Source organism: Bos indicus, chromosome 25, assembly GCF_029378745.1.
Source record: "Bos indicus isolate NIAB-ARS_2022 breed Sahiwal x Tharparkar chromosome 25, NIAB-ARS_B.indTharparkar_mat_pri_1.0, whole genome shotgun sequence".
NCBI lineage: Eukaryota > Metazoa > Chordata > Mammalia > Artiodactyla > Bovidae > Bos > Bos indicus.
In genome coordinates this window covers 38,045,010-38,063,356 of record NC_091784.1, presented here as the reverse complement: position 1 = coordinate 38,063,356, position 18,347 = coordinate 38,045,010, and the positions used below count along the sequence as shown (strand labels likewise).

Here is an 18,347-nt window from a genome sequence, read left to right as displayed (position 1 = left end):
GACCGGCGCGGGCTCCGGGAGCTCCCGGCATCCTTCGGGCGGCGGCGGCGGCGACAGCGGCGGCAGCGGCTGCGAGGCGAGGCGAGGCTGCGGGGCGCCGTGTGCGGCTGAGCCGGCGGCGGGTAGAAGTGTGAGGGCGGCCGGGGACCTGAGCGGGAGCCGGGCCGGTGTGGCCGTCGCCGCCACCATGCAGGAAATCATCGCCAGCGTGGACCACATCAAGTTTGACTTGGAGATCGCCGTGGAGCAGCAGCTCGGGGCGCAGCCGCTGCCCTTCCCCGGCATGGACAGTGAGCGCGGGGTCGGGGCGGGCGGGCGAGGGCGCGACCCACTCAGCTCCGGGACCTCCCCCACTGGTTCCCGGACGCCTTCTCCCTCCGCCGGGGAGCTCCTCCCCCTCTGTCCTGGGACTCCTTTTCCCCCCGATCTTGGGACAACCCTCCCGTCGTTATTTTGACAAGGGAGCCCCCGTTCCCGGGGGCTTTTCTAACGCAGGCTTCAGAAAGGCAGGGCGACGTCGGGCAGTTAGAATAACTCTTGAAAGAAGGCGGGTATCCTGGGTTGGAAATCCTGCCCCCACTGGCACACACTCCCCAGCTACAGAGACGTACTAAGATAGCCCGTTTCCCCACCTCCAGCTCCACTTTGAGCGCCGTCTTCTTGCTTTCGTCAAAACTGGGCCGTTGGAGGAGTCTTGCTGCGGGAAGGACCCACCTCCCCGTCTCTGTAGGAGACCCCCTACAGAGACTCTTTCCTTCTGCAGTTCCCGGGCTGTCTCCCGTAACTACCTTGAGAAGACTCAGGTCCATTTTTCTCTTAGGACTCGCGCTCCTGGGAACCCATCCCTCAGTGTTTTTCTGGACCCCACCTTTGGGTCTTTCATCCACCCAGGCAGCTACTTAAGTTCCCTTCACTTCAGTCTCCCCCATCACACGGTGACTCCTGGCTTTCCCTGCCCCACCCCCCAACTCAGGTGGGATGTCTAGCACTTGACTTTTATTTATTTACTTTGGTCACTCCACCGGGCTTGCTAGGATCTTGGTCCCCCACCAGGGATTGAGCCCTGGCCGTGGCAGTGAAAGCGGGGAGTCCTAATCACTGGACCACCAGGGAATTCCTTGAGAGGTCTAGCACTTTAAGAGAAAGGAGCAGTTTCCATTCTCCTTTCCAGACGTACTTGAAATCTAATGCTATAACATTACATCTCAGAGGGCTCTTAAAGATCATTGAATTCAAGCCACAGATGGGCCAGCTGAGGCCTGGGGTTGGGGAAAGGACTTGCCAAAGACCACTGAGCTCCAGATGGAGCAGGTGAGCTCACCAGGGCTCTTGATCTTTCCATCTGCAGTTCCCGGGCTGTCTCCTGTAACTGCCAGAGGACATGGGCTTCAGGGCCCTGTTCTTCCGCCTGTCCCTGGGCTGCTCGAGTCTGCTTTGCAGCCTCATTCCCCTCAAGAGGCCACGCTTCCATGTGAGATAATGCTCACACCCCAGAGACATAATCCAAACAGCCTTACTTTACACTGTCTCCACTATACATGGCTTATAAACTGCTGCTCACATTCAGATACTCTTAAACATACTTGTCCACGCACGTGATCGCTTCCTACTTGTACATTCACTCACACATGTGGCCTTTTCCTGGGCCGATGGCACTAGCTGGAGGCCATCCTCCTCCATGCAGAGCAGCTCTCTCCCTCCCGCCCCACTCCAGCTTGGAAGCAGATACTTGACTCTGTGTGAGGGCAGGTGCAGAGGTGAGAACAAACCTGTTCTTAGAGAGGGTCCAGGACACACCTGGCCATAGGTACTGCCTCCGACTGGGGAAGCGCCCTCGGCGCTCGCACCGCCTGCCCAGCTTCACGGTCAGTGTGTTAGAGTCCAGGGAGGCCACGGCCCTTCCTCTCTCATCCCTACACCTCATTCTGTCTTTTTTTTTTTTTTTTTAAATATTATGTAGCTGTGTCGGGTCTAGTTGTGGCAAGCAGAATCCTCATTGCAGCTCTCACGCTCCAGAGCACGGGCCTAGTTGCTCTGGGGCATGTGGGATCTTAGTTTCCTGACCAGGGATCGAACCTTTGTCCCCGTATTGCAAGGTGGTGGATTCTTAACCACTGGACCACCAGGGAAGTCCCCATTCCCATCTGATGTGGAGTAGACATATCAGTTCTGTCCTGAAGGCAAACTCCTTTATGCTGTCTGCCTAAAACCTGACCCCCAGGACAGTGGACTTTAAGGAATGAAACAAACTTAACCTCTGTAAAGGATGAAGGCCCAGCAATACTCTTAAGTGGTACTTTTCTAATGTATTGATAAGACTTCTCAGACTTTCTTGAAATGCAAACAAATGACACCCCTGTGACTCCTACTACTGTAACCTTAAATCTGTCCTAGCAAAATCTGCCTGCTTCCAAGAAGCCAACAAGTCTCTTGCAAGTTAGCAAGCAGAGGCGTGCAAGTGGTCTTTAGAGATAGTGTCGGTGGGTTTCCTGAAATGCCCGCTGATAGAGAAAACTGAGACGCCACAGACGGTTTGTTCTGGTGGCCGTGGCAGGTGAAATCTCGGGCTCCTTGGGACAGCCCTGGACCCCACTGGCTTCTCAGTGCTCAGCTTTTATTCTCCTGCTCCCCTCACCTGAACCCACTGCATCTGTGGGAGCGGAAGTCCGTGCTCCTTTAATTATTCCATGTTGACGTTGCACACCAAAAGCAGTCCTGCTCTGGTATCTTCAGTGACGCTCTTCCCTCCAGAATAGCGTCTCCGAGGCACCCACCTCTTCTCTTGGGCAGGTTCTTCCTGAGAGTCCCCATTGGCTTGTTCTTCCTAGGAGATCATTCCATCCCTCTGCCCTCAGGTTAAAGAGCCCCTGAATCAGCCCTCTGGAAGGTCTGGGCAGGGAGTAATTAATCTCTGTGACCTTGTGCTCCGTCCTTCCTTCTCCCATCCACTTCTGACTCCTGGAAAGCATCTTGCTTATAGGAGGTCCTGGGTGTTACAGTGGGGAGCTTTTCTCCTTGCTCGACCGGGTTTCTGTTTCCTGTACTTTGACTCCTCTGTGGGTTAAAGGCCAGAAGGGTCCCCACCCCCGTGTTCAGATGTCACACCTCGCCCTGTTTGACACTTCTCATTCTTTGTCCAGAGTCAGGGGCTGCTGTCTGCGAATTCTTTTTGAAAGCTGCCTGTGGCAAAGGTAAGAGACCGACTCCCCATATCCCACTGAGGTGTCCTCCACCACCCTGTCCCTGGGCAGACCACAGGCTCTCGGATCCCTGGTTTGCCCTGCTTTCGGCAGACTCACAGTGTCCCTAGGTGTGTTTCCCCATCCCCAGTCTTTACTGCTCCTACAAATGTTGACATGTCTTCATATCACTAGAACTCTTCTTTAAATTAAGAAAAATGCCCCCCCTTCTCCCCACCTCCCTTAGGCTTCTTAAGTTTCTGTCTTACAGAAATATCTGTGATACCTCGACTGGATATTTTAGATTTTCCCAGTTACAATAAAATCCACAACTATTAAAACCTGAAGCGTGTGCTCACGTGCAGCCTGAAATCACACTGCCTTCTGCCAGGGCAGCTGCCACGTTCCAGGACACGCGGCCCGCGGGCGCACCGGGTCTTCACGCCCGTCTTCCCCGGCAGGGGGCATGTGCCCGTTCCGCCACATCAGTGGTGAGAAGACGGTGGTGTGCAAACACTGGCTGCGGGGGCTGTGCAAGAAGGGGGACCAGTGCGAGTTCCTGCACGAGTACGACATGACCAAGATGCCCGAGTGCTACTTCTACTCCAAGTTCGGTGAGGCGCGGGGCCGGCCCGCCAGCCCGGCTCCCCCGGGGTGGGGGTGGCCTGGGGAGCCCCCCTGAGGCTCCACAAGAACAAGAGTCGGGGTGTGAGCCGTTGCTCCGGCGCCCGTGGCGCCTGCCGACCTCAGTGGGCCCTTCAGTTGTGGGAACTTAGGGTGATTCTCTCATGACCCCCGCGTCTCTGTAGTGCTTCCGTTTTCTGAGCACTCGCGGGTACTTTGGGAGGTTAAGGCAGATCCGGGTCTCATGGTGGGCACAGGACCAGGGCAGCTGGCTGGGGGCCTTGTTTCTGCGCCAGTGAACCTTCTCCCTTAGTCAGCCGTTGCTGCCGGAGTGGTGACTAGAGGCCTTCTCTGTAGAAGTGTGATCCCAGGTAGGAGCTGGTCTGTCCTCAGTTCAGCTCAGTCGTGTCTGACTCTTTGCAACCCCGTGGACTGCAGCACGCCAGGCCTCCCTGTCCATCACCAACTCCCAGAGTTTACCCAAACTCATGTCCATTGAGCCAGTGATGCCATCCAATCATCTCAACCTCTGTCGTCTCCTTTCTCCTCCCACCTTCAATGTTTCCCAGCATCAGGGTCTTTTCCAATGAGTCAGCTCTTAGCATCAGGTGGCCAAAGTGTTAGAGTTTCGGTTTCAACATCAGTCCTTCCAATGAACACTCAGGACTGATCTCCTGAAAATACTCTTTAAGAATAGCCGGTGGGGGGCGCTGTCTTCTGGTGGCAGGAGGTCCTCCTCTTTTCATGAGAAACAGAGATTGCCTCCGTCTCTGCTCAAGGGACAGTGGCCTCCGCTGAGCTGAGTGAGCTGTGTGGAGAAGCCAGGGTGGTAGGGCCGGCTTAGGGCCTGGTGGAGCTGACGGAACTAGACTCCCGGTTCTACCCTGGGCAAGGCTGCCCAGGAAGAAGCCCTGTTGGTCAGGACGAGGCTGGGCTCTGGCCCCAGAACTGCTGGCCTCAGGCAGGGGGCCGGAAGCCTGCTGTGCACTGTTGTCTGAAGAGACTTAATTCTTTTAGCAGCCCGACAGGTATGCCTGCTGGCTTGTTAATGATAGTTGTAGCTTTTTTTGTAGAGGCAATATAAGCTGGTTTGATTCCTGGCGGGGGGAAGATCCCTTGGAGAAGGAAATGGCAACCCACTCCAGAATTCTTGCCTGGGAAATCCCATGGACAGAGGAGCCTGGCAGGCTACAGTCCACGGGGTCACAGAGAGTCGGACATGACTGAGAGACTAAACGGCAACCAGAGGGCCCCAGCTGTGAGTTCCCAAACCTTCCCTATTGTTGTCCTGAGAGGCAGTCCTCAGACCTTCTTCCTGTCCCAACATGAAGAGCGCATCAAAGCAGACCGGTAATTTCCTGCTGGTCTCAGCTGGTGCGTTTGCACATCTGGACCCCCCCACAATGCCCAGGACACCTCCTCTGGGTGAGGGGTGGAGCCAGGAGCTGTTTGACGAGTTTGATGAGGTGTGTCCTGTGCCCGTCTCTGTCAGTGTCTGTGACCCTTGAGGCAGCACAGACTGTGGGGGAAGGACCATCCCAGCCCAGGTACAGGCCAGGAGACTGAGGCTCCGAGACCCACTGCCCTGGGTCTCAGGGCTTGCTGGGCCGGGACAGGGCACCGGAACCCCCGGCCCTCCCTGCTGTCCTGCGGCCCGGGCCTCCGGAGAATCAGGGGTGGGTCTGGGTCCAGCTCCCCCAGGTGGATGCCTGTCTGGTCCCCGCAGGGGAGTGCAGCAACAAGGAGTGCCCCTTCCTGCACATCGACCCCGAGTCCAAGATCAAGGACTGCCCATGGTACGACCGCGGCTTCTGCAAGCATGGTAGGTGTGGGGTGGCGGGGCCCCCGGCCAGAGGCCTGTCCTCCCCGCCTCTGCCCACATCCTGCCCCTCCTACAAACATCGTGTTAGGCATTTGGGAGCTGGTGAGGCTTTGTCACACCCTCAAGTCCCTCCCCAGGCCAGGCGCCCCTGGAACGCATCCTCACCTGGATTTCTGACCAGGAGACTAGTGTTTGAGAAGCTGTGTGTCCTGCACGCCAGCCCTGCTGAACATGAGGCCGAGCCAGCATCTGAAGCCCTGTTTTTGCACTCTGACCCCCGGGCGGTGGTGTGGGCAGGGCTCTGACCTGCCAGTCAGAGGATGGTCTGAGTGGCCCTGTGCTCGGCTCTGCAGGCCCCCTGTGCAGGCACCGGCACACGCGGAGGGTCATCTGTGTCAATTACCTCGTGGGATTCTGCCCGGAGGGGCCCTCGTGTAAATTCATGCAGTGAGTACCAGGCCCTGTGCTCCCGTGTCTCTCCTGGGCCCACTTGGGCTTTGATCACTGGGCAGTGTCATCAATGGGTCTGGGGAGGGGTGGAAGGCGGGGAGGGGCCACTGCTGCTTCTGAGCCCAGACGTGGCTCTGCCTAAACCAAGGTTTGACCTTTACTGGGTCACAGTCCATCTTGGCCTCAGATAAAAACTCCGGTCCCTGTACTCCAGAAAAACTCAGACACACATGACCTCAAGCCAAGAACCTGTGCCCTCAAGGAAGGGAACTTCAGTTTCCAGCAGGGCCTCCTGCATGAAGACACTGAGCTCAGGCTTCCCTGGACAGGGGTTCACAAACCCTCGTGTGAAAGAATGTCCCCATTTCACACATGGGAACACGGAGGTTCCGAGCCCCGCCACTGGCCAGGGGCAGGTGGGGACGGGTGGGGGCGCTTGGTCTGAGGCAGGTCTGTGGCCTCTAGAGCCCAGTCCTCCTGCCAGCAGGGCCCAGTGCCCCTCCCCTGGGCCTCAGTGCCCATCTGTCACTTTGGGTGGTTGTGGGTGGCGGCACTGGGACCCAGAGTAGTGTCAGCCCACCCCCACCCCTTGCTGCCTCCATCCACACTGCTGACACCCACATGGCAGCCGTGTCCTGCTCGCTGCCACGTGGTGGGCAGGTGACTGGTGCTGCTGACTTGGTCCCCCTCCTGAGATGCAAGCCCGGCAGCCTACAGGTGACCCAGGGGTTCCTCTATATGGGCAGGGGAGTGGGGGGGCATGTCCACCAGGACTCTGTGGGCAGAGGTCTAACGCTGTCCCTGCAGCACAGGGTATGTGCCGGGAGGGCCTCTGTGCCCGCCAGCCCTGTTTCCTTCCTCTCTCTTAGCACCGCTCACCGGGGCTCACAGCTAGGTGTAGGCAGAGCTGGGTCTGAGTCCAGACACCTCAGATCCGTCCCGAGGCCCGGCGGAGCTGAGTGCCAGCCCCCGCCCTCCGTCCAGGTAGCTCGTTGGCCCTGGGCTCGGCGAGAGGCCAGCTGGGATTTTTCTGGGGCCAGAACTTGGGAGCCCCGCCCGCCTGGCTCCTCTCTCACCTCCTCTTCTCCTCTCGTGACCAGCCCTCGATTTGAACTGCCGATGGGAACCACCGAGCAGCCCCCACTGCCGCAGCAGACGCAGCCACCCACGAAGGTACCGTGCCCTGGGCCCGCGGTGCTGCAGGGCCTGGCAGCGCACTCACTGCCTGCCCCAGTGCAGGGTCTGTCTGAGAGCTGGCGGGAGACCGCGAGAGGAGGGTGGGGGCGGGGGCCGGAGCGGAGGGGAGTCACCTGCGTTCCAGCAGAAGCTCCAAGGGGGACAGAGCGGCCGGCACCTTCTCGTGGTGGAGGGCGGCCTGCTGCAGCCAGACGCCTGCTGGGCTCCTCTGCCTGTCTCGCCTGCGGGCCTGGGAGCGTCCTGGGCGCCCCATGTCTGCTGCGCTGGCTGCAGGCCCTTCCCTCCACAACGGGACTCGCCTGAGGGGCCCGGCAGGGCGGGAGCAGACCTGGGAGCAGAAGCGAGGCTGCCTGGTTCTCTGGCCGGGCCCGACCGTGGGAAGGGATGCTGGGCACAGAGGCTGAGGGACCAGATGGCTCCAGTCTCCTAGGTGAGGGGGCCCCACTCCCACCCCGCAGCGGGCCATTCCCCTCAAGCAAAGGAGAGGGAACTGCCCTGAACGCATGGGACTCTGCGGCAGTGCCCCCCAAACCAAGGGCACTTTGGGTTTGGTTACGGACGGTGGGCGGGTCCCAGAGGAAGGCCGGGCGGGTGTCCCCGGCAGGGTCTCAGCAGGCTGATGAGCTGCCCGCTGGTTGTGAAGCCTCACCTCTCACCTGGTTGGACTCTCAGCCCGCTGTCCAGGCCCAGCCTGGCCCTCCATCTGTGCTGGAGGTCGAGCAGCTGGGAGGGGATGCGGCCACCCTCACCACCCTGACCCCCACCCTCCCGCGGGTGTGGGATAAACTAGCAGAGCTGGGCGTTCCCAGTTCCCAGCTCAGGGCTCCTGCGATGATGGGCCCAGAGGCAGGGTCCCACCGGGTTGGGCAGTGGCCATGCTGTCCAGGCCCTGCCGAGGCGCCCCGTCCCCCTTGCTCCCTAGCGGAGGGCCCTCTCAGCCCCTAGACCGCAGGTCAGCGTGTCAGCCTCCGACTCTTTTCTGTGACTGTTGCCCGCCGTGTAGGCTCTAAACAGCTGGCTGAACCAAGCGTTCATCCTGACCTGAAGCTAGAACCTCACAAACAAAAGTAAGGCCTGCTCATGCCCTCGCCCCGCCGCCCCGGAGGCCACCTGTCTCTCTGGTGTTTTGTTTCCACTTTTATTTTTCGTTTCTGTGTGTCTGCATGGTGTTTTCGGGCAGCGGCTCCTGCCATCGTCACCAGGCGTTTCTCTCCCGCCTGCTCTCCTGAGCGGGGCCGCCGCGAAAGCCCTTCTTCGCTGGCCACGGCCACGGTCGTGCGGGAGAAGGCCCGCCCTCTTTTTTCCTCTCCCCATCGGTAGTCTGCCTGCACGTGTTTTCCGCAGTAAAACCGTGTTGTGTAACTCTTTCCAGCAAAGTAACAATCCGCCATTACAAAGGTCGTCCTCCTTGATCCAGTTAACGAGTCAGAACTCTTCTCCCAACCAGCAGAGAACTCCGCAGGTCATCGGGGTCATGCAGAGTCAAAACAGCAGCGCGGGCAGCCGAGGACCCCGGCCGCTGGAGCAGGTCACATGCTACAAGGTGAGTCCCGGGGCCGGCGGGGGCGTCTTCCACAGGCCACGGCCATCCCCTCCTTCCCCATAGAGTTAGCTCATGTTGAAGAACGAAGACATCTTTGTTTTTGCTAATTGGAAGAGAAAAACGGGGCCACTCCGGTGAGCTAGACCATGCCACTTCCACGACACACTAAGGCCAGGTTAACAACTAAACATCTGCTGTTGAATGAACGGATTGCGCACGCAAGAAAGGGATGGCAGCCTTCCAGAGCCCAGGAACGGAGTGAGCCCTGAACTCTGGGGGAGGCGGGGTCCTCACACCCCACACGGCACCCCCGAGGGAAAGGGACAGAGCTTTAGATCTGCCTGGTGAGGAATCAGATTAGGACACACACACGCAAAATGGGATGTTCAGGGAAAGGGCGCGCTTTTAAAAAACACTTACTAGAAAACTGGTCTCACTCTTGGCTCTGGGTGGAAAGTGGGGGAGGAAAGTCCTTTCAGAGTTGGTCGTCACTGGTGGGCAAGCCCTTCCTCCTTGAGTTTGAGCCTTGGTGAGGGCCAAAAAGCCACAGGCTGAGTTTTCTAATCTAAAACAGCCCCCTGGTAACGTAGCTTCGAGATATTTATTCTCAACCCAGCCCACACAGAATTCCCACAATGAGGTTTCCCTAGAAGAGAGCTGGTGACTAAGAAGTATAGAAGGAAACCAGCACCTGCGAGTGAGCGAGCAGGGACGACCAGCAGAACTAGGTTCACAGAGGCTTCAGATCATCTGGGGGGTCAGATGGAGTACGGAATTAGTGCAGGTTTCTTGTGAAGACTTCTAGAGGACGCAGAAGTGTGGGGGCGCAGTGGGTGCTGTCCTTCATCCCCGCCCTTCCTGAGGGCAGCCACTGTGCTCGGCCATTCGCCCGCCACGCTCCGTCTGCTGTGCCCTCTGCACTCGCAGTGCCTACAGGGGCTCCACTCAGAGACGTGCTCTTCTGAACTTACTCACACAAGGACAAGACGGATTTTAATGTAAATAGGGCCCTTGGGTGGAGTGTCCTCTGATCCCTTTTACCTTACGTTCTGAGTCTGTGTCAGGATAAGTTACTCCAGTGTATTTCACTGGCTGCATAATTTTATCAGTTCTCTGTGGGTAGTTATAGTTTTTGCTACTAAAAACAGCGCTGCGCCTGACAGACATTGGTGAGCTCTTGTCTGGTGTCTGGAGCACCCACAAGTAGAAGGGTCGAGTCAAAAACTATATGCTTATATTGTCCCCAGAACTTGCCTTCAGGAAGGGCTGAGCCACTATGGCCGTCACTCACTGAGCACCTCCTCTGCTGTCGCTCCTTCCCAGGAGGGGTCTCTGTTCTGAGGGAGGGCAAGGCAGGTGCCCAGACACCAAAGTTAGGAGTGCCCACGTGTGTAGGGAAGGCCTCACAAATTTATGAGCCTGAGCCCTGACCAGTGAGGAGAATGTGGAAAGGGGGCTGTGGAAGCAGGTGAGTGGAGGGGGGGGGGGGGAGTTGTCAGATGGCTTCCAACCAGGCAGTTCTCAAGTACAGCGAGGAGCCTTGGGCGTCCTGGGTCAGCTGTGCTGTCACCTCGCCCCTCCAGGACTCATCAGCAGGGCCTCTGAAGAGCCAGCTTCCGTAGAAAGACGGGGCTAGGGGACGAACCTAACCACCCCTTCCTGCCGCGGGCACAGTTGATATTAAAGCCACCTCGGGAATCCTGGAGGCCAGTAGACATGCCAGGTGCTATAAGCGGAGGTACTCAGTCCCTCCCTCTGCTTACGATGTCTACCAAAGGCCCAGCTGGTGGCTGTATGGGCCACTTGTGCACACAATGTACACCTGCAGGTCAGACAGGCGTGAGAACCTGGGGACTGTGGGGTCAGGGGATAGAACAAGCCAAAGCCCCGAGTTCGACTGAGGAAGTAAGGACTGAGAGAGCTGGTGTAGGGTGGGTGCCCCTACCTGTCTCCCAACCCCTTGTTCAGTGGTTGAGGCTGCCTTTTCCTTCCTTATAATCTCCTTCTGCCCTCTGAGGAGTAACGAGAATGAAGAGAAACTAGGGAAGGGTCTGGATCATCAGCAGGGACAGGAAGCCAGGGTCAGTGCTAGGTTTTTGAGGAGATTCTACCAGATCTGGTGATCCAAGTCTAACCAGTTTTCCCGTCTCTCTGATCCCATGAGCAAACTTGGCCCAGGGGTAGCTTAGGCAAGTACGCAGGAGGGAGAGCCCTTTGGGTGCAGCCCACCCTCTGTCCTCGCAGTGAGTCCCTGAGTTGGGGGAGGAGCCTGGGGGCTTCTCCCACGTTGCCGCCTCCCTGTCCCTGGGGAGTCCCAGAACTGTGCCTCAGAGGTAAGTGACTGGCCAGTGCAGAGGGGCTCAGTCCCTGCTCAGGCAGGGTGCTCTGGTGCTGTGGGCTTTTCTTCTGAACCCGAACACCAGAGGCTGCCATGGCTATGTACTTTCTTATACCTGTGGTTCCTGGGCCACTTGACCTTCTGGAACTCCCTTTCCACCTGAATGAGTCAGTATACCCCGGAATTTCAGCGTCCCTGTCCCCAGCCTGGGGCTTGGTGGGTGCTGCCTCAGTTGAGAACTGCATCTGAAACGATGTTTCTGTTTGTTCCCTCCCTCCCTGCTGTTCCCAGTGTGGTGAAAAAGGACACTATGCCAACAGATGTACCAAAGGGCACTTGGCCTTTCTCAGCGGACAGTGACAGCAGCTGGACCCAGCTCAGAGCAGCCTGGGGGGCCCCGTGCTGGGGGCCGCCCTGGGCCATTCCTGGGAGTGTGTGTTTAACTGTTTCACACCAGCGCTGGTGCGGCTCTGGCTGGAGCTGGTAGGCAGGCACGCTGGGGTTTATTCTTACGGGCTACGTCTTGTCAGTATCCCTATTTTGCTGTAATGTCTTTTTTAAAAGGGGGACACGTGTTCCAGTCTGGCCCCTTGGGTTGGCATCATGTTTGTCGAGCTATCAAAGCTGCACACCACCCTCAGGAGGGAGGAAGCTGTGGGAAAGGGCTTGTGCTTACAGCAGTTGTGTATGGAGGGCAGCCCTTCCCCTTGGGCCTCCTTAAACACTGGGGGCTGGTGGACCGTTTGAAGCTGCAGCTGGGTCACGCCTGCTTCCTCCCTGTCCTGCTGCATCAGAGGCTGTATCTGTTGGTGGGATTTGAACAAGGTGGCCCTTCAGGGCAAGCTCAAGTGTGCTTGCCACCTCAGCCGGGTCCTGCTCCCTGGTGGCCGTGGCTGAGGAAAGGTGCAGGGCCAAGGCTGTCACGTGTGATGGCCTTTTTCTTCTGGCCGTATCTGCCTGACGGTGTTTAAGGTATACCTTAAGCTGGAGCTGCCACCAGCCTTTCCACAGACACGCAGTTCACCTGTGCACCTACCTCCCATGCCATCAAGCATCTGTACTGTCACACACCTTGGGCCCAGAGGAGAGGCCTGTCTCTGAGCCTGGAAATGTGAAGCTGGCACCTGCAACCTGCAGGGCAAATGGGCCTATTTGAGTTTAATTACAGGAACCATTTTTATGAAGTTGATTAAAGCTTGTTTTGTAAGCTGTGTTTCATTACGTCAGGACTCCATGACAAGAAGGTTCTTGCTGCCGGCTGCATAAGCTTTGACGGTGCTCCCTTTTCCCCTTTTAGTGAAAGTAATCTCACGACAGGAAGTGACGCTGGGGCCTCGGGGTGGCATCCTGGAAGCCTAGTCATGGACACAGTTGCCTGGCAGGTGTCCGTCATCTCAGATGTCGGGAGACTGGTTCTTTCCACTTCATATCTTGCAGGAGGTAATCAGCCACAGCATCTCCACCCTTCACACTCCACGCGTGTGTATGCTCACTACACACCCCTTAGGAAGAAAGGTTCTGACCTTGATGCCACTTTACCTCTGGTGGAGTGTAAGGAAGAGGCTGCTGGACACAGCAGCCTGAGCTCCTGTCGGGACTTCTGCTTTCCCTTCCCACCGGTGTCATCCCGCTGACCTTCCTGCAAGTGAGGCTTACTCAGCAAGACCAGACGAGCCCACGCACCTGGTCCCCTGAGACCCCAATAGCCCAGGATGGTGCAGGAAGATGGGGGAGGGGAGAACATTCTTAGGAACTAGGGCATCTGCCTTATACTGTGAGTCTGTCAGCTGACAAAAGACCAAAAGTGAGGCAGAGAGAAGGAAAACACCTTAGCACTGTTGATGGGGCACTAGGTGACCTCCGGGACACTGGGGCAAGATCCTGAAGCTCAAGGTTCGCAGTCCCTTCTGGAAGCGGTAGAAGCACCCCACCCCAGCTCGTGCAGCAGGAGCTACAGGGCAGGCAGTTGGCTGAGCCAGCGAGGCAGTCCAAGTACCAGTCATTTTTTATTGGATGTTAATTCTCCATTAGGATGTAAAAGGATTCAGGGGTGCCGGCAAAGGTGATGGTCAGGAATGCAGAGTGCGCCCTCTTCAGTGGTACTTGCGGAGCCGCTCGTGTTCTGGAGTCAGAAAGGCAAAATGGTAGAGAGTTCTTCACAGGTGTGGAGAAAGCACAGGGCGACAGGGAGGGCAGCGGGCCAAAACCGTGAAGCCCTCCTGAAAACTTTCAGGAGATGCCCCACAGCCTGCTTGTGGAATCAGGAGCTCATCTGGCCCCTGAAGGCATTCCCGCTCAGAAAAACCACCCACGCGCCCACCCTCAGGGCCAGCACTGCTCAGGATGCCCCAGGCTGGCAGGGAGCTGGACAATGGCGCACATTGTCCATGGAGCCCGGTCAGTGGCCACTGCTGACACTTCCTGGCCTCTCCAACAGATAAGACTCCTCTCAGATCTCAGAATGGGAGACGCCATGCTTTGCAGAGCCCACAGATAGCGGACTGCAGCCTGCAACCCACTGCCCTCTTCACACTGGCTGCTAGGAAGATGAAGCCAAACTTCCCACCAACCTGTGGCAGAGCCTGCAGTATCTGACAGAATGCTGCCTAAATGCTTTCACCTCACGTTCATCTTACTTTTCCTTTCTCTTTGCCACAGTTTTCTACCTTAAAACATACCATATTCTGGTAGGTCCCTCCAATTCTTCAGCTGTCTGTGGGGTGACTTCTAAATGAGACGGTGAACCAATCCCACCCTGTCAGGGGAGACCCCACCAGAGGCAAAGCAATCCAGAAGACACTCACTGAGCTCCTTATAAGAGCGGCAGTAGTTTAAAAACACGTAGGCCGCCAGCACCATCGAGAGCCCCGCGATGCTCCCTTTCTTCACGTTCACGTACTTGTTGTAATACCGATAGTAACCTGTGAACGGGGGAGGCCACGCCTCTGAGGACACATTCTAACGGGAGAGGGCAAAGCTGAGGACAGGCCTCAGTGCAGGAGCAAAGAGCATGCAAAAGACAGCAGAGGGTGGTCAGCATTAGAAAGGAAAACAGAATGAGCCTCCCCCCGCCCTGCCCCCCGGGGGGCTGGCGACCACACAGGTCCCATGACGTGATGACACAGGACTGATCTGCCTGGTCACGCACTGTGACCTGAAAGGCAGACCACTTCAAATGTCCATCCTGGAAGGCCGGGCTCGCAGGGAGGCGAGCATCGCAGACTAGCATCCCCTGTGCTTCTAGCTCATTTTCCTCTTAAGGCTTAATGACATTTCTTTAACACAGAGGCAGTGGTACACATTCCAGACAAGAGAAAACATATCCTTATCTGAAATATTTACAAGCCAGCCTTTCACAGGACCCATCAAATGCGGAAATTCGAGGCCTAACAATCTGATTCTGTCCTCTACATAACTTATAGGTCTAAAACTGGCCAAGTTAACTCAGGGCAAAAAAAAAGACCTGAAGACCCAGAGGCCTGCTCTTATTTACACATGCCCATAAGGCTCTGACCTCTTTGAAATGCTCCAGCGATGCCTGAAGGGGTGAAATCCCGCATCAGTATCCAGCTTGGCAACTCCCCTAGTTTGACTTCCAGGAGCTTCTTCTCCTTCAGTGGTACTGAAAAGGACAACACAAAAACACACCCAGTGAAAGGGTCTCCCGGGAACACAAACAGCATCTGTCTGTGTCACGTCAACCACTCAATAATGATGCATTCAGTAACATCACTAAACAGAGGCTGCACATAAGTAATACTACAGGTAAACATATCACACCAAATACATTATCTTAAGCTAGAGTCTATATATCGCAGAACAAGATCCTGAATAACAGCCTGCTAGGAATAACTATAAAGAGAGAACTAAGGGCCATGAAGAAGAGATAAAAGTGGAGGATGGATGCCTTTATTTTATGAGGAAGAGTGGGGAAAACTGACTCAGAGAAGCTGGCGAATCCTGAACAAAGGCAGAGAGCCTGCAGGCCGTGGGGGCACAACTCGACCTCAGGTCTGGTTCCCATGCTCCTGAAGCCAATCTGACTCCTACCTCAAGCATCCCACCTCAGACCACAGACGTCAAATGACTTAGTAAAAGCCATTCCCGAGGCCCCATGGGCCCCAGATCATTTCCCAATGAGAATCTGGACACAGGAAGGGCTCTTGTTTTAGGCCATACTGTATTCATATCTGGGCTTAAGAGTAAAACAGGAAAGTGGCCAGGGAGAGGCTGGCCCTGTGAATGCTCATAAAAGGAGGGAATGGCCTCTCCGCTGTCCTCTTCCCAGACGTCAACTTTAAAACATTGTTTGACAGGCGCACTCTTCAGAGCAAGGAGTCAAGGGCGCTGCTGCTTCTTAAAGATGACCAAGAGGAGCTGGATTTCACCATTCCAAGGTTTCTTCTCCATTTTCAGGATCTAAGGAAAGGCTTGGGCTCCTTAAGAACTAACCTTGAGAGTTCACTGGGAGAGAATCCCACCGTGAACTCTTATCAAGGGCAAGGGCCATCATCAGGCTTAATGGCACATTCACACAAACTATGAAAACATTCACATTATCTTGCATTCTCGTTCAGGGGCTGACAAGTGCCTTGGCACATCACGGGAGAAAAAAGCCAACCATTAATTTTTCTTCATATTCATGTCTCTGTGGTAATGGTTTAGTCACTCAGTTGTGTCTCTCTCTTTGCAACCCCATGGAGAGTAGCTCCAAGAGTTATGTATCTGTACTATGAAGAAAAGAGCATTTCTGTAACCAAAACCAAGAAATGTATAAACACAGAAACACACACACACACACACACACACACACACACACATTAGCCTTAAGGAGAGCCAAGTACAGCACCATCACAAAACTCCAAGAGACCATCAGATTCATCAGAGATGCATGTACACTCCCTCACTCCAAGAGTTTCTCTCTCTGCAGAACACAAAGGCCTTAGTCCTTGGCTGCATACTGGCTCTCCCCCAACACTCCTCTGCAGTGGCTGGTTCATACCAGTAGAGCGTGGTGATGAACAGAGCAGACTCTACCATCAAGTATCCTGGGTTTAGTGCCACTTTGAAGCTGTGTGCCCTCAGGCAAGTTACTGCCCTCTTTGTGCCTCAGTTTCCTCTTCTGTAAAATAAAGTAGAAATAGTACCTACCTTGCTACTAAGCTCCAGGTACTATGTAAATAGGAATTATTATTATCTGTCTCCCTGACTGACTGTGAGCTATCTGAAGGTGGGAGTTCCCCACACATAGTTCCTGGTCATGACAGAATTTCACTGAAGGTTAAGAAAGGACCACAGGTTCTTGGGAGGGCAGGTGACTACCTGACTTGATTTTATGACTTCAAAAAGCATACTGTCCATCTATACGGAGGGACACGGAGAGACACAAGTGTCTTCTGTGTGCTAAATCCAACCAGAGAGTGAAAGGTTTTGTTTTGCAGGTCACACAAGGTCTCTGTAACATAGTCTTAAAAAAAAAGAAAAAACAAAAAACAACTATTCATGCACACATGCCACACTGCAAGTCAGGCAAGATCTTAGTTCCCTGACCAGGAGTGGAACACAAACCCCACCCCTTCCCCACAGTGGCAGCACACAGCCTTAACCACTGGACCACCAGGGAAGTCCCTGAACAAATATTTTTTTAAAAACATAAAAACTATTCTTCGTTCACAGATCATACAAAAAATAGGCCACAGGAAATCCAGCCGAGTGGCCACTCTATCAACCCAGATCTCATCTATCACTCTTGGTACTCCCATCACTTTATCTGATACTGAATTCGTGGCTTTATGCTCTGGTGACAGATTATCACCTAAAAGCTCATCAGTACATGAACTCCAATTCCTTCACCTGGGTAACACCGACGGGTCAGATGTGACATGACCTTACCCAAAGGTCACGCAGGGAAAGCTGGATGACAGCACTCAACAGTGGCCCAGGCAGTGTTCCGAGCACCTTACAAACTTCAGGTGTTTAACCCTTAGTTCACAGTGCTCTCCACAACTCTCTGCTACAATAAGAAACCAAGACTCAAGGTTTCCTTTTCACACGCTGTCCTGTTTACACAACACAACCACCCTGGATATATATTCTCATGCCCGTTCTTACAGATGAAAAAAAGCATCGTTATCATCTTTTTTGACCCCCCTTTACACGTCTCCAGGCTGAGATTTAAGAATATAGAAACTGAGGGAAGAGACAGACCCGTGAATCAGAATTCTGCCATTATCATGCAGTGTGACCACAGGCAAGCCATACCGCATCTCTGACCCGTTACTTTCCTCACCTTTAAAATGGGATCAAAAATAAATAAATAAAATAAAATGGGATCAACGTTCCCGGCACTGACCTCCTGACAAGGTTACTGTGAGGATCCAGAGCTAAAATACGGTGGTTTCAGTATTTCTTAAAAAGTCAAAGTGGACAGTCTGTTAAAGTGTAGAGATTATACACGCATATCATCGAAAAGGCTGATGGTCATACGGTCACTTGTGTGATTAAAAGCTCAGTTTACCACAAGACCCCAGAAGCCTAGGCTTGAATCCCAGCTCAGCCCACTCACCCCCAGTGACCTTGAATAGGTCACTTCACCTCTCTAAGCCTATTCCACACACTCAAGCGTCGACCCTTCCGTGGTGTCAGGCTCTGTCCCAGCATAGCTCCTCTGGGAACTGAATTTGAGCTTCCGCTTAACACTGAGGGCTCAGGTGCAAAGAAACTGCCAGAGCATGGATAAGAGTGCCATTCCTCAGCGAGGAGAGGAGGGTGGTCCGAGGCGCGCATTCCCAGGCCCCGAGGCGCGTCGCTGGGATGCCGTCGCCCTCCCCGCCGCAGCCGAGCGGCGCCCGCTCTGGGCAGCCAGGAGGCACCGCTGGGCGAGACGAGGAGGGTCGGGCGGCGCTGGACCCTGAACAGAGGGTCCGGCAGGCCTCAAGTGAGGGCGCGGCGAAGGTCCTGAGCGAAAGGGAGGCGGCTCCTGCACTCTGTCCCTCTCTTCCCTGTGCAACTCTGGTCACTGGGCCCCAAACCCCGACTCCTGGCTCCACCCGAATAGCCCTAAATGGACCCGGAGACTCACCGACTGACGCCATCTTGGAGTCCTGGCTGTCCGCTCGGCCGGGCCGCGCAAGGACTGCTGGGTAGGGAGCATGCCCTCTGGGGACCAGAAGCAGAGGCTCACGGGAAGCAGGT

The 18,347-nt window shown here is 55.5% G+C and overlaps 2 protein-coding genes across 4 annotated transcripts; one reads left to right on the top strand and one right to left on the bottom strand.

Annotated features, from left to right (window-relative positions):
* The first annotated feature begins 31 nt into the window (after nt 1-31).
* On the top strand, nt 32-12,360 carry CPSF4 (cleavage and polyadenylation specific factor 4). Of its 3 annotated transcripts, none has more exons than XM_019987101.2 (8): nt 32-290; nt 3,141-3,191; nt 3,641-3,793; nt 5,530-5,625; nt 5,979-6,072; nt 7,176-7,248; nt 8,723-8,815; nt 11,445-12,360. In XM_019987101.2, exons 1-8 carry the CDS (start codon nt 188-190, stop codon nt 11,511-11,513), a joined length of 732 nt encoding a protein of 243 aa, XP_019842660.1. In that variant the 5' UTR covers nt 32-187; the 3' UTR covers nt 11,514-12,360. The 3 variants fall into 3 exon arrangements, with proteins under 3 accessions (XP_019842660.1, XP_019842659.1, XP_019842657.1); XM_019987100.2 differs by having other exon boundaries at nt 8,720-8,815; XM_019987098.2 differs by having other exon boundaries at nt 8,645-8,815.
* A 780-nt stretch (nt 12,361-13,140) lies between these two features.
* On the bottom strand, nt 13,141-18,347 carry ATP5MF (ATP synthase membrane subunit f). The gene is made up of 4 exons (XM_070780181.1): nt 18,235-18,347; nt 14,668-14,775; nt 13,958-14,074; nt 13,141-13,275 (listed from the first exon to the last, which is right to left on the bottom strand). The coding sequence occupies exons 1-4, from the start codon at nt 18,245-18,247 to the stop codon at nt 13,247-13,249; spliced, it is 267 nt and encodes an 88-aa protein (XP_070636282.1). The 5' UTR covers nt 18,248-18,347; the 3' UTR covers nt 13,141-13,246.

Coding starts and splice junctions, on each gene's coding strand:
- ATP5MF (XM_070780181.1), bottom strand. Junction 14,075..14,667: donor CGCTGGAGCATTTCAAAGAG/GTCAGAGCCTTA, acceptor CCCCGTTCACAG/GTTACTATCGGTATTACAAC. Junction 13,276..13,957: donor CCGCTCTTATAAGGAGCTCA/GTGAGTGTCTTC, acceptor TTCTGACTCCAG/AACACGAGCGGCTCCGCAAG.
- CPSF4 (XM_019987098.2), top strand. CDS start 188: ATGCAGGAAATCATCGCCAGCGTGGACCACATCAAGTTTGACTTGGAG. Junction 3,192..3,640: donor GAAAGCTGCCTGTGGCAAAG/GTAAGAGACCGA, acceptor CTTCCCCGGCAG/GGGGCATGTGCCCGTTCCGC. Junction 5,626..5,978: donor CCGCGGCTTCTGCAAGCATG/GTAGGTGTGGGG, acceptor TCGGCTCTGCAG/GCCCCCTGTGCAGGCACCGG.